We start from the raw sequence: 15,145 nt of genomic DNA on the forward strand, positions 1-15,145 counted from the left end.
TTATGTGGATAGGGTGGTCAAAGAATTCTATGCTAATCTCAATGGAGAATTTCTTGAGAAAAAATCTTGCATGTTTGGGAAAGTCTATGTTAGAGGTCATTGATATTCTTTTACTATTCAAGATATTGATACTGCACTCAGTCTTCCTGTAGATGTAGAGTCCAGTGAAGTGCCTTTTGAGAAAGATGTGGTTTTTTCTGAAATCATTAGACAAACTGTTACTTGGAACACTCATGATACTGTCCATATTGCTCATCTCACATATCAACATGCTGCACTAATGAGGTTTGCTCTTTCTAATTGGTTACCATCTTCCAACATGGTTGTGGTATCCCAAGAATTAGCCTTCTTGTTGTTTAAGCTCACAACAGATACTCAAATTGATCTAGCTGACATGATTTTAGATGACTGATACTCAAATTGTGGCCTTGCGCAAGGGAAATCGTAGGAAGTTAAATTTGTTTTTTCCTAACTTGATCTATAAAGTGTTATCTTCATAGAAGGAGTTGATCTTGGACACTGAATCTGAAGAACCCCTTGAGTTTGGAATGACTTTCAAACCCTCTGAGAAGTTTGAATCTTCTAAGCAGCCTAAAGGAATATATTTGCCACATGTGCGTGCTACTTCTCCTGCAGATTCAGGATCACCTTTTGTAGCTCCAGCTTTTCAATATGTTCAGACATAAATTTCCAGGGTGACCAATAGGTTGAGTACATTGGAGGAGGGCCAAGCTTCTACAACACCTCAGTTCAATTCAAAAGTTTCTTGCTGCATGATTAGTATTTCTGTCATGTTGAACCTTGTTTCCTTCAGTTTCTCTAACTCTTGTATCCTTTCTGTCGCAGAGTATTATCAAGAAACTGAACTGATCTTCTATTTTCTTCACGATCTTCCAATGTATCCTTAGAACCACCTAGACTAGTGTGGGAAATTCTCAACACATGAGATAGATATAGAGAAAAGAAGAGAAAATAACAAATTGGCTTAGAAAAGGACTTGTGTTTAGAGAGAATATAAAACTATCAGAAAATCTGACTTGTGACTTATCTGTCGTCTCCAAAATCTTCTCTCTAAGCACTCCTTTTATAGACTCAATTAGGCCATTTAATTTAATTAAAAAATCAATAAAATAACAGCCATTTTGAAGCCCTAGGTCGAAATTATCATGGGCTATAGGCCCGTGAAATTTCCCATTTGATTATAAGCCCATTGGACTTAAAATCAAGGCCTGTATTATTTTCTATTGATTTAATTAATTAAATAATTATTTAAATCCTTTATCAAATTAATTATTTATAATTTGAACCTTGATTTAAATTTATTTATTAATTTAGATACCAATTTATCTTAATTAATAAATCTGCCATAATTTCTCTTTTCTTATCAAAATTACACACCTCTGTGAAACTATCCAAAATTGACCTGGTCAACTTTGATAATTCTAATTGATAATTAAATCAATTAATTGAGACTATCTAGATGATTTTATCCAAGGTACAATGGGGACCATGGGCCTATGAAATCAAGCTCCAATAAGTTATCATAAATCTAACAAATAAATTTACTAACTTATTAATTCCTCGTGACTCCACTATAGACTCGGAATTGCACTCTTGAATTCATAGAACGCTCTATAACAAATATAGATACGCTATTAATTATCCATTGTTACAACCATAATTGTCACTCAATCCTCTATAGACGGTCTACAATGAGATAGGACTAAAATACCGTTTTACCCCTCATTGTATTTTATCCTTAAAACACTTAGTTCCTTGTAAATGATATTTCAGTAAACTAATTTAATTACTGAAATGAGATCTCTATCATTTATCACCTTGAACCAAACTAAAAGGAAACCATCGTTTCACTTCTTCATCAGAAGCTATAGATGTTCATATCTATTGTTGATTCTCATAATCTCATCGATAGAAAGCATGAGGCCGAGGCAAGGCCCTTGGGCCACCGTCGTCTCGGGAAGCCATCGCACCATCACAACACATGTCTGGGTTCGGCTCTCGTAGAGTCGATGCCAAGTGGCCTCGCTTGGCCTCGCCAGCCCATACTGCCTAAAGGGCCTCGCGAGATGCCTAGGCCACGCCTCCCAAAGTGGCCTCGCGAGATGTCTAGGCCACACCCCTCAAGTGGCCTCGCGAGAGGCCGCGGCCACGCCACACAAGTGGCCTCGTGAGACGCCTAGGCCACGCCACACAAGTGGCCTCGCGAGACGCCTAAGCCACGCCACACAAGTGGCCTCGCGAGATGCCTAGGCCACATCCCTCAAGTGGCCTCGCAAGAGGTCTCGGCCACGCCACCCAAGTGGCCTCACGAGACGCCTAGGCCACGCCGCACAAGTGGCCTCGCGAGACGCCTAGGCCACATCCCTCAAGTGGCCTTGCAAGAGGTATCGGCCATGCCACCCAAGTGGCCTCGCGAGACGCCTAGGCCACGCCGCACAAGTGGCCTCGCGAGACGCCTAGGCCATGCCTCCCAAAGTGGCCTCGCGAGTCTCGGCGCCCCTGGCCTCATGAGGGCCACATCCACAACGCACTCGACCCTGTGAATAGCTAGGGAGCCACGTCCTCAAGGGGGTCGCAAGGGGAGCGTCTCGCCATCCATCCTTAGACATCTTCCAGGTCCACATGCCTATCGCTCAGACTCGTGAGTGACCTCAGGAGGTTTCGGATATCCCATACCAAGGACCCAAGACCTCCACCTCACACCAAGGGTCCCATTCCTTACACCTCGAGATCCCTATGCTTAGGAGATCCAGTACGAGTCGAATGGGGGGTATTTGTACGACCAAGTACTAAGTACGGGTACCAGTGCCAGTGAGATTGCTGGGATAAGGATCATGGTCCGTACGGCCATAGGTCAGAGCCGACACCACTACCTCCTGCGCCACTACGCCTGCCACCACGCATCAGACATGGGTACAGACAAGTAGTGGAGACACCCTCCTGACACCTGCTCCTGTACGGGTTGTACAACCACGACCTCTGAAGCCACTCCCCTGACACAGTACGTACGTCCCACTTGGTCCCCTGGACCACTATGTACCTAAGGCCATTAGAGCCTACTATAAAATGAACTCTAAGACCACCTGATGGGTTGTTGGAAATTTTACTGTAGCAAAGGCTTAAGTGTGAATGAAAGATTGAATTCCCCATTATTGTTCTATCATTGTTCTTGAATTATTGTTCAATTTTTTACAGCTTTCCAATTAGTGATCTTGATTTGACAATTTTTCCAACTTAACTTAGTTGACGAGTTCTCACCGTCAACATCTATGATTAACACTCCCACTCAATTATACTACCGAGTTCCCAAGATGTTAGTATGGGCTAGTCCTACAACAAATATATTCACTCTCACTAATAAAACTCAACTAATTATCACACCAAAGCTCATCAAACTTACCAAACCCAACCTCTCAATTATCAAGCATGCATAGACATCCTCACTCTAAATTATTCAGCATAATTAACCAAACAAATTTCAGTTCAGAGTTCATACCTCAGCTATGATGAAACCCTTGAGCTAAACCTCTAGTTTCCCCAAGTTTGGCACCTTAATTCCCAAGCTTCACTCTTTAAATTTTACCAAAAACCTCCTCAAGCTTCTATGGCACCTAGAGAATGTGAAAGAGAGAAAGGGAGCTGCTGAATTCTTTTTCATATAACTTCTCAAACTTTCTGAGTATATCCCAGCCACCTAAGCCTTAAACCATAGTGGAAATGACTAAGTTGCCCCCTTGCCCGTATCTCATTCCTAAAGTATTCACAAGGGAAATTTTGTCATTTGCCATAAATCCCGCTATCCACAATTTGCATTCTATAATTCCCGCTACTCCCGACATTCTCACACAATTACCAATAATTTCCCATTACCCACTAATTCCCGGTAATGTACTAAATTACTATAATACACCCCAAACCGGGTATTTAGACCCCGTTGTGACTTTTTCGCTAACTTGCTCATCGGGACCGCCTCTTGTCGAGTAACCCAAATATATCCACATAATAATGTGGTCTCAATCACACAAACACATATTCGCATTTATACCCCAAGCGAGTCAAATTACTAATATGCCTTTCTTATAAGAAACGACCCACATACACATATTCAATATCTTTAAAATACAAGCATGATTATATTATAATATAATCCACATAATAATTCACATAATAAGTCAATTATTTATTGCCTCCCGGCCCCCTAATCCAGGCACTAAGCCATATTAGGAAAACCGGGATGTTACGCGAAGGAAGTAGAATAAGACGAATAAACAAAATTGGGTAGTTTAGTAGACTTGCGAGTACGATGAGGATAACTAGGAGGATCCACAATTTTAGGAGCATCTTGAACATCTGTAAGCGGAGGTGCATTAGAAATGTCAGGCTGCAAAGTATCAGTATCAATAGCTCGAGACCTGCAAGAGTAATGAAGTGGAAAAAGAGAATATAAGAGCAATAGAAGATCCAGACTCTACAATTTGAGGAACTTGATGAGAAGAGGAACTTGTATGCTCAGAGAAAAGATCAATGTGAATAAGATCTGATTTGGTCAAGTTATGAGTAGTTCCAGAAATAGAAAAGAAAGGCATATGCTCAAGAAAAACAACATGACAAGATACATATAATTTTTGAGAAGTTTGATCAAAACAACAATAGTATTTTTTATCTTCACCATAACCAAGAAACACACAAAGTGCAGAGCGTGACGATAGTTTTATACGCTCTACACCAAGACGAAGGACAAAGCATGTAGAACCAAAGACTCTCAAGGAAGAATAGTCAGGAATATGTCCATATAGTTTTTCTAAAGGAGACAAACCGGAAGTGATAGAAGACGGAATCTTATTAATTAGGTTTATTGCAGTAAGAACTGCCTCTCCCCAAAACTGATTTGGAACAGAAGATGACAACAAAAGAGAACGGGCAGTTTCAACAATGTGTCTATGTTTTCTTTCAGCAACACCATTTTGTTCGGGGTATCTGTACAAGAAGTTTGATACACAGTTCCATCTAAAGCAAGCAAATCACATAATTTATTTGAAGTATATTCACTACCCTGATCACATCTAAAATATTTAATAACAACAACATGTTGAGATTTTACATAAGCTCGAAAACGATTGTAAATATCAAAGTAATTAGAACGATGTTTCATAAGAAAAACCCAACGAAAATGAGTGTGATCATCAAAAAATGAAATATAATATCGAGACCCTCCTTTCGTAGCAATAGGAGAGGGTCCCCACACATCAGAATGAACCAAGTCAAAAGGTGCAATAGAAGAAGAAATACTTTTATTGAATGGTAAAGCAGAAAAATTTGTAAGTTTACAACCACTACAATAAACAATATCATGAATTTGTGAATTCCCTAAGGTTCCCGTGGAAGCTAAGAATCTTAAACGGGAAGATGAAACATGACCAGGGCGAGAGTGCCACAAATAAAAATTAGACGATGAAGGAGACAAACGAAAATAAGACAGATCAGCACTAGGAGTTGCAAATACTGGTAACCTCAACTCATCCAAAACATATAAACTTCCCCGCCTACGGCCTGTCCCAATCAGCTTCTAAGATTGTGGATCCTGGACATGACAAGAAGTAGAAGAAAAAGACATTGAATAGCCAGAATCACACAATTGACCAACAGATACAAGATTTAATGAAAGTTTAGGAATATGATAAACATTAGGAAGTGATAAATGAGAACTGACAACAGAACCAACACCTGATAATGGCATGGGAGTACCATCAGCAGTCATGACAGGAATAGATGATGTAGGACACAAAGAAACAAAATATTTGAATGCGGAGACATATGGTGCGAAACTCCAGAATCTAAAATCCATGTAGAGGAGGTCATACCTGAAGTGCTAGTAGGGGGCTGACCTATCGAAGAGCAGGCAGACATGGCATGCGACTGCATGGTAAAAAACTTCTGAAACTGTTCTAAGAGAGCAGCAAGTGCAGAGTTGGAGGATGAGGATCCAAAATCATACGAGTCAGATGAAGGTACAGTATTAGCTATATTAAATTGTGGTGGACAGTATGGTCTAGATTGTGATTGGTTGCCAGATGTGGTTGATTACCTTAATGAGGAGACTGATAACTGAATTGATGTTGGTTACCATGATGAGGAGATCTGAACGAATGTCTTTGTTGCTGAGGTGCACAGTTTAGTAGCTTAGTACACTGAATCTTCCAGTGACCCTTTTGTTTGCAAAAATTGTATTCATCAAGCCCAACTTTTGTGTGAGGTTTATTCTCTTGAAGATCTAGGAGGAACTGCCGAAACAGAAGGACTGGATGTTGGGAGGATGCCTTTTCCTACTTGAGACTTGAGACGAATTTCATCTGCCAACAACTCACTGACTACTGAATCAACTGAAGGAAGTGGAGTACGATGCAAAATAGAGCCACGAAGTCCCTCAAAGTCACCACGAAGTGCCATTAAAAATTGAATCAATTGTTGTTCCTCCCTACGAGCAATATAAGGTGCAAAAGCTCGTAGCTCTGTAGATTCGATAAGTGTCAACTGATCCCAAAGATTTGTCATAACAAAAAAGAACTCTTGAATACTCATATCTTTCTGTTCAAGAGCTCTAATATATGATTTCAATTGATATTGCTTTGCAAAATTAGACTGAGTATACAGTCTTGCAAGATGGTCTCAAGCTTCCATCGTTGTTTCATACTTGACTAATTGGGTACCTATTGAATGTTCAACAAAATTGTTTATCCAAGTGATAGTTTTTGAATTATTTCCCAATTTTCTAATAGAGTTGCATAATCAATCTTGTCACTTGTGGGTTTATTCACAACTCCAGAAACATAACCCCACATCCTTTTGCCTTTGAGAAATTTTTTCATCACATAAGTCTAATACGAATAGTTTCTCCTATCTAACCTCACACTATGGATTAAAGATAATCATCTCTATTATCAGCCATTGCAAAAAAATAACAAGCAAATTTCCAAGTGCCAAATAAACCAAAAACCCCAATTTGGTGAAACCCTAAAATTGCATAATCAAGCAAATTTTCAAATACCAAAGCAAACAAAGAACCCAAATTGCCAAGAAAATTTCCAAGTGCCAAATCAAACAAAAACCCCAAAGATTCAAAATTGATGAAACCCTAAAATAGTAAAAAGAAGCAAGTTAAAAGAAAAAAATACCAATTTGATGGAATAGATGAAACCAAACTCTTGATACCATGTGAAATATTCAACAAAAAGAAATAAGACAGGGATTGAAGAGAAGAAAGTGACTGCTCTTTATTGCAAATTAGGATTGATACAATGATAGAAAAATATACTATTTATACTAAAGTCATAACATGAAAAAGACTAAAATAACCCTTACAAAGAGAATGACTAAACTAGCCTTACAAGCTATTAATAATTAGCTTAACATTATTGAGCTTAAAACATTTTACAAGCTCAAATTTTGCGATTCATCAAACTCTTAGCCTTTACAGGGCTTGAGTTAATGACTTTACAAAGCAGATAATCTTCGCAAAAGTCAATAGTGAGTAGATATTACAGCTTTGACATTGAAAAGTCCAAAGCATCCACAAGAAAATCTGCAACAATAATCAAGTAAACTGTAAGTTCATACTCCACCACCCAATAAAATATATAAAGCTCATTAATTATGGACAACTACTTCCATATCCTATACGATTTTGTTTCTCAGTTAAAGTCATTCCCACAACGACTAGATGATCTCAATACAATTAGACAAAAACCTTCTGAAATCACTTAAGCTGTTCTCTCGGGTAATCTGAATGAATCATTTCCAGTTCCAATGAAGTGTTATACTGTGTTAGAGGTGAGAACAATACCTGCATCATCTTTGGTAAAACACATGGGTGGCTTGATTCTGAAAACATTCCCATGTAGTCCACCTTTTCCAAGAAGAACTCCATGCTCTTTAATTAGGAACCAAATTAGGATGTCAGCAAAATAGTTGGAAAGATTACCTATAGGTTTTCAATTCACATGTGTACATGGAATAATTCAAATTCATACCTCTCATTTTCTCGAACACAACAAGAGTTTCGTCCTTGGCAGGCGTCTTCTCTGCTCTGTCAGTTACAAGTTCTACCCCCACCATTAAGCCCCTGCCTCTTACATCTCCAATGACTGACAAAAGAAAACACAAACATATAATAAGCATATGGCTGCAAGTTCAAGTCAATGAATGAACTCCTCGTGAGCTAAAATCCAAACATAATACGAATAGATAAAAATATTTCTCATTTTTCCTCCATAGATGATTATCTGATCGGAGACAATCTTATTTGGTCTTATTTGTATATTTATGTTCTTGTTTTGGAAAATGCTTAACTCAAACAACATGGAGAACCATCTCTAATTGCAACAATACTAAAATGCACGCTTTACCTGTACTGATACAAGTTAGCTGATTTGAAAAATAAATAAGGGAAAATTAGATGTGCAGAAAATGAACCAAAAATTAAAAAAAAAAAAACCCTAAACTATATAATCTGTACAGATTAAGAAACCGTTTAGAATAGTAAGCTTAAGAGTGGTCTCTGTTTGGTAAAAAAAAATAATAAGGGTTCAAGAATGGTTACTTTCATGTCTTTGCTGTAGAGCTCTCAAACGCCCAAGCAAGTGAGAACCAACATCACTACAATGAGCTTGCCGCTTCTCCTTATCAAGAACTCTAAGCACTGCCAGACCTCCAGCAGAACAAACTGGGTTTCCACCAAATGTGTTGAACTGAATTTTCTGTGCTAGTACGCTTGCTATCTCTGGTGTTGTCACCACAGCTCCCAAAGGTAAACCATTTCCTATCCCCTTCAGAAAAAATAATAATAATAATAATAATAATAAATGGAGATGGAATGGAATTGCCACACAAAAACTATATGAAATTTAAAATGCTTTGCTAACATCGTAAGGCATTTCTTTAGTAAAAGCTGTAATGTGAGACGATGACCTTTGATTATAAACTGATGTGACAAAAAAATCATATGGTTCACACGCCAAAGCATAGTCAAACCAAAATAATACACCAGTGGATAATTTTAAATACCTTTGCCATGGTAACTATATCAGGAATGACACCCTGGGTCTCAAAACCCCAATAATTGCTTCCTGTACGACCAAACCCAGTTTGTACTTCATCAGCAATGCAGACACCACCTGCCTTCCGCACTATGTCATACACTAATTTCAAATATCCAGGGACCAGTTCAACTGCACCTCCAACTCCCTATAGTCATAAGAGAGTGAAGATAAGATAATTCAGAAATACTGGTGACTAAACGCATACATGGATCAACTGTAAGTACAGTGAACTTCAATACCAACCTGAATTGTTTCAGCTATAAATCCAGCAACATTTCCTGAACTACCATAATCTAAGTGATCTTGAACATCTTTTGCATAAAGTTTGGCATCAGAACCAAAAACTCCTCGATATGGATCTGGATTTACAACATGATGAATTTCACCCTGCACATTGTCAAAGTAGTTTTGTGCAGATAAAGCAGGCTAGTCTAGTTCGCATGAGTGATTTTACTATGTCCTACTATGCCTACATAGACAGATAAGACAGAAATCGAGAACAGAAAGAGGGGAAATTATTGCAGTATAACTTCATGTTCATGTATACCTATGTCACAGGTAGATACTATTATTATTATTTACAAATTTACAAAAGCAATTATACTCTACAAATGTCCTGAGACTATTTTACCACCATCAGAATCTTTGGAGAGAAAAATAGTAAACAATGATAATCATCAATTTGATGGGCATCTGGAAAAAGGTTAAATAACACATAAGCCAGATCAGAGACCATGCTCACTCACAGATACTACACAAGTTCACTAGCAACTAAAAAATCAATTTTCTTATAATTTTTTATAAATCAAGGAAATGTATAAATATATATTCCAGATTTTATTACATAAGTCTTGGTTAGAGTATTCTACATGGAGAGTGTGTGGATACCATTTATAAGAGTATAAGTTACTGTATAAGTTACTTCACTCATCATGTTTTGAGATGGAAACCTATGTTTTTATCGTACCCTTCCTTCTACTATCTATACTATTTATTCTCCTACCGTTAAAATTTTCCAACTTCCATTCTACTATCTATTCTAACATAGCATCAGAGCCAAGAAAACTCTAGCGAGTATTCAATCCAACCAGTCCAAACATTGAGCCAAAAGAGCCACTTGAGATATGTAATAGTGCCACTTGAGATATGCAATAGTGAGCAAAAAAAAACCACTTGTCATCGTGCCATTCAAGATTGATGAACATAAATAGCCACAATATTGAGAAATGTTAGAGTATCCCACATGGAAAGTGAATAACCACCATCTTAAGGGGATGCTAGAGTATCGGCATGAAAAGTATATGGGAATATTATATCATTTATAAGAGCATAGGTTACTCCACTCATCATCACTAATTAGTTTAAAGATAGGACTTCAAGTTTCTTACCCTACCTTACCCTTCCTTCTATATACTGTACATTCTCCAATCGTCTAAACCTTCTAGTCAAGTGTTGTTGGAGAAAGTGGTAAGAATATATTCAACAAATATTCAATTTTTTGCTGTCTGGTAATCTATATGATAATTTTTTTTGCACTTGCCTTTGAGTTTTATAAACAATGGCAATTAAGTACAATTGATTAATGATCGTTAATTTTTGACAAATTGCTCAATTTTTCAATGATTTTTTTTGGATTTCTCCATGCAATGTGATTTCTAATAAATTTTTGGAATATATTATAAATAGGAAAATACCAATTTTTTACCTTTATAAACTAATCATTTAGTTAAAAACCTATATATAAGGACTTAATTATATTATTTTTAAAACACAAGGAATTCATTTGCACAAATGAAATCTCAGGGACCAGATTTCCTAACTGCAAAAAGTTGATGTTAAAAACTCTAATTAAAACTATATGATAGTGGAATATATTCAGGAATATATATTTATAATTATAGCTAGATGTCTAAAGCTATGGTAGGGCATTCAGACCTCTGGAATCGGGTACTTCCATGTTTTCAGAGCTGTCAATCCAATTGTACTAGAACTCCCCCCATGATATGCATTTCTTAATGAAATCATCCCAAGATTGCCAGAGTAGAGACGAGCCATCAGCATTGCTAATTCATTTGCCTCTGACCCAGAATTCACAAAATACACCACCTGCATTTAGAAGGGTCTCAAAAACTGAGTTTGCAAATAAATTCTGATACAAATGGTAAAAGAATAAGTACGTGCCTCATTTAGATTATTGGACAACATAAAGGTCCTGTTTGGGAAACTTCTACTTTTGCTTATATCTAGAAGCAGAACATAAGTAAAAATTTACTTTTGTTTATATCTAGAAGCAAAAACTAAGTAAAAGTTTTTGCTTATTTTTCCTATTTGGATAAATATATATAAAGTTTTTTTTTAATGAATTTTTTTTTTTAAGGTTTTGGATAATCTATATATATATATATAAGATCTTTTGAGATGATATTATGAATTATGACATTTATCTAATTTAAAAAATAATTTTTCAAAATGTCTCTTGTTGGTACCCTAGTTTCTTCGAAAAAAATCTTTTTGATTTAAAAAAAGACTTTTTACTTTTTATCCAAACACTTCCAAAAATACTTTTTTGATTCTAAAGTCTAAAAAGATAACTTAAAAAAGCTTAGCCAAATGGGACTAAAGACAATGAAAACATGACATAAGTGTATAGGGAGGCCATTTTCTTGATACTATCTAATTCTTGAAGGCAGCACCTTCACTAGAGCACACAGCATGAAATGTGATATTCATATCTAAAACTAAATCCACAATTCCTTAACAATAGAACTCTTCAACAAGTAAATGTAACTTGCCATTTCAAAGCAAGGCTTAATATATGACCCTAATTTAGTGAGTTAAAAAAAGGGCAAATGTCACATTCTTCATTCTAAAGTAGAATCCTGCTTAATTTTAAATATTGTGCTAAGATGTAGATTTGGAAATGTAAAAAAGAGGAAAACAGAACCTTTAGGTTTCCAGGCATTTTTGATGCTAATGCCTCAGCAAAATCAGCTATTGCATGATGCAAGTATATGGTTGTGGCATGCTGAAGAAGCTTGCTTTGTTCAATGACAGCATTTACAATATCAGGATGACAATGTCCACATGATACTGTAACTATTCCAGCAAATGCATCAAGATACCGCTTTCCATTCTCATCAAACAAATATTGCATCCTCCCCTCAACAATATTGAGCTGTAAATACACAATTTATAAATGATTAACGGTTTAAAATACATCATAGGAGATCAAATAGTCTATGGTGATCCAAGAATAGTGACCTAAGATTAAAGTCCTACATAATAAGCTTGGATTTATCCACCCAAAATATCAAACATAAATTATCTTTCCATTGAACTTAATCATATTCATATTAATCAAGTCCTACAGATAACAATGATTCCTATAGCACGAAATAACCTAAACGTAATCGAGAAAAAATTGAATTTCCGTCAAACACAAACACAATAAACACTTCACAAGAATTTGATACTTCAAATTTGTCTATGTTCCAATCACACCAAAATATTTAATTTATAGTCATTATACTGGATATTGCTTATATCACAGGTAAATACCAATACAACAGGAAATTAAAATATCAAATGTAATATATATATATATATATATATATATATATGGTGAGAGGACTCCTTTGCATGATTTTGCTGATTAACTCATTTTCCCATATGGACTGAAAGGAAGTTTTTTTTATTTTGGAGAAAAGAATATAACAGAAACAAAAACACCATTGTTATAAAAACATGCATATACATAATATGTTTTGTGTGTATATGTACATGAACAAGGGGAAGATATAAAAAAGAAAAGTTGAAAAACATACAGGCTTCTGATAAAAGTGGAAAAGAGAAGGACCCAGAAACTTTTTCCTCTTCTCCCAAACTTGCTCAGCCCGAGGGCCATTGTATGACTTTGGCTGGTAGTCGAAGGGCGGCAAGACCAGGGGAGCTTCAGAAGAAGAAGAAGAAGAAGCAGCAGATGAAGAAGAAAGCGCAGAGAAAGAAAGCTTTTGAAGATAGTGGGCAAGCCTGCTGGGGTGAGCTTCTCCAAGGGCTTTCTTCAAAAGCTGGGTCTGTAACGTCATGGCTGTGGTGTTCAGATTCAGTTGAGTCTGGAGATTGCGATTGTGATTCGAGTGGAGCCAGAAAGGAGGAGTATTTATGTAATTTCAGCACCATTGAGGTTGAGGGGGTACTAGTGGGGCACTTATTAGTGTTTTGATGCTGTTTCTGACGTGGCTTTCTCTTTTATTAAGATTATGTTTGTCTCTTTTCTCAGTCAGCAATGACTCACACGTAGAAATCTCAACTTAAATTAAATAAACTAATACCAAATACAATAAGTAAAGGTCTCCTTTTTAGGGAAGGGGAACTCCATGAACTGACCCTATTTTATAGGGTAATACTAACTCTAACCCCACATTAATATTTCTCATATTTTTAACCTTATACCCATGTGAAAAGACTAGCTTACCCTTATTAACATTAGACTTCTTCCTCCCATTTTTTCCCTTCCCATTTCGTCTTCAGCCCCTTCTCTCTTTTCCTTCTCTCTCATAAAGAGAATAAACACTCTTCCTTCTCCCTCTCTCTCAAATCATCATCAAAGAGAATCATCACAAATTTTCTTCTCACGAAGCTTTGGAAAATGATGTAATCTATCATAATTTTTTTTTCTTCTCACCCAAGTTGAAGAAGATTGAAGATTCTCAAAACTTGAAGAAGTTTGAACATTTGATTTGATAATGAGTAAGTATTTTTTTTATTTATAGGTTATGGGTGTCTTGTGTAATAGTTTAAATAGAATTTTGGAACTACTATACACTAAAAAATCTGTGAAAAGAGATAATTTTATGTTGAGATGACGAATTTTCGAATGATTTTCGCGATTTAAGTCACTGTGTTCACACTTTGTTCACACATTATTCACACTTTGTTCACACTTGGTTCACATTTTCGCAATTTTGGTTACTGCGTTCACACTTTGTTCACACATTATTCACACTTTGTTCACACATGATTCATACTTGGTTCAGACTTGGTTCACGAGTACTTAACACATGATTCACATTTGGTTCACACATGATTCACACTTGGTTCACACATAATTCACACTGGGTTCACACACAGTTCACACATTGTTCACACACGTTTCACACTTGGTTCACACATGCTTAACACATGCTTGCTTCACACATTTATTTCTTATTTCTTTTGGCTAGTTTTACCTAATAACCTTTGGATTTCGAACCTTTTGTCATATGTTATGCAGGTCAAACACATATAAATATTGTGGTGTTATATAATGGATCGTGGGAACAAGTTTTGAACGAAGGTTGGTCATTTAGTGCTAAACAAAGCAAGGGTATGAAGGTGCCAAAGACTATCACTTACAATAGTCTTGTTGATCAATTGTATACTTTAATCGGAGCTGACAATTCTCGTATTGATCTTGACTTAAATGTAATCTATCATTTTGGAAGTAAAGGTATCCCTCCATCTTTAATTAGTAATGATGAAGATGTTGCTTTTTTTCTTGATGAGATAGGAACATCTATCAATCATCGGACACCCCTATGTGTGTCTACTACAGAGAAGAGAAGTAATGATCCTTTGGTTACTAAAACACGTGAGTTGTATACTATTCCTCCAGTTGAAACCAAAGTGAATGATGATTTTTGCATTGATGGCAATGAAGACAGTTGTGATGATGATAATAATGATGCAGATGGCAATGAAGAGAGTTGTGATGGTGATAATAATGATGCAGATGGCAATGAAGACAGTTGTGATGATGATAATAATGATGCATTAAGCTCAGATGATAATGAAAATATTGATAGGTCTACCTGCAATGATGTACTTGTGAAGCATAATTTACAACAGTCAACCTCCAATGAAGTATTGAAGAGCCATGATTCCTCAAATAATAGAGATCGTAAAGTAAGACAGGTTGGCGAAGATAATCTATGGAGTACTCCACTTTTGTTGAATCAAGGGGAAAAAGGCTCTACTTCAGCCTCAACAGC

At 36.5% G+C, this 15,145-nt stretch overlaps 1 protein-coding gene across 1 annotated transcript; it reads right to left on the bottom strand.

Annotated features, from left to right (window-relative positions):
- Positions 1-7,267: 7,267 nt before the first annotated feature.
- Positions 7,268-13,282, bottom strand: LOC133804174 (alanine--glyoxylate aminotransferase 2 homolog 1, mitochondrial). The gene is made up of 9 exons (XM_062242345.1): positions 12,941-13,282; positions 12,061-12,291; positions 11,052-11,222; positions 9,360-9,503; positions 9,082-9,261; positions 8,618-8,843; positions 8,049-8,162; positions 7,862-7,948; positions 7,268-7,600 (listed from the first exon to the last, which is right to left on the bottom strand). The coding sequence occupies exons 1-9, from the start codon at positions 13,199-13,201 to the stop codon at positions 7,557-7,559; spliced, it is 1,458 nt and encodes a 485-aa protein (XP_062098329.1). The 5' UTR covers positions 13,202-13,282; the 3' UTR covers positions 7,268-7,556.
- Between the last annotated feature and the right edge of the window lie 1,863 nt (positions 13,283-15,145).

The sequence above is a fragment of the Humulus lupulus genome, chromosome 1 (genome assembly GCF_963169125.1).
Source record: "Humulus lupulus chromosome 1, drHumLupu1.1, whole genome shotgun sequence".
Lineage (NCBI taxonomy): Eukaryota > Viridiplantae > Streptophyta > Magnoliopsida > Rosales > Cannabaceae > Humulus > Humulus lupulus.

Excerpts from the sequence above, each read along its gene's own strand:
- LOC133804174 (XM_062242345.1), bottom strand. The coding sequence starts at position 13,201 with ATGACGTTACAGACCCAGCTTTTGAAGAAAGCCCTTGGAGAAGCTCAC. Across the intron at positions 12,292-12,940 it reads TCCACTTTTATCAGAAGCCT|CTCAATATTGTTGAGGGGAG; the intron begins GTATGTTTTTCA and ends GTGTATTTACAG. Across the intron at positions 7,949-8,048 it reads TGTGTTCGAGAAAATGAGAG|AGCATGGAGTTCTTCTTGGA; the intron begins GTATGAATTTGA and ends TCCTAATTAAAG.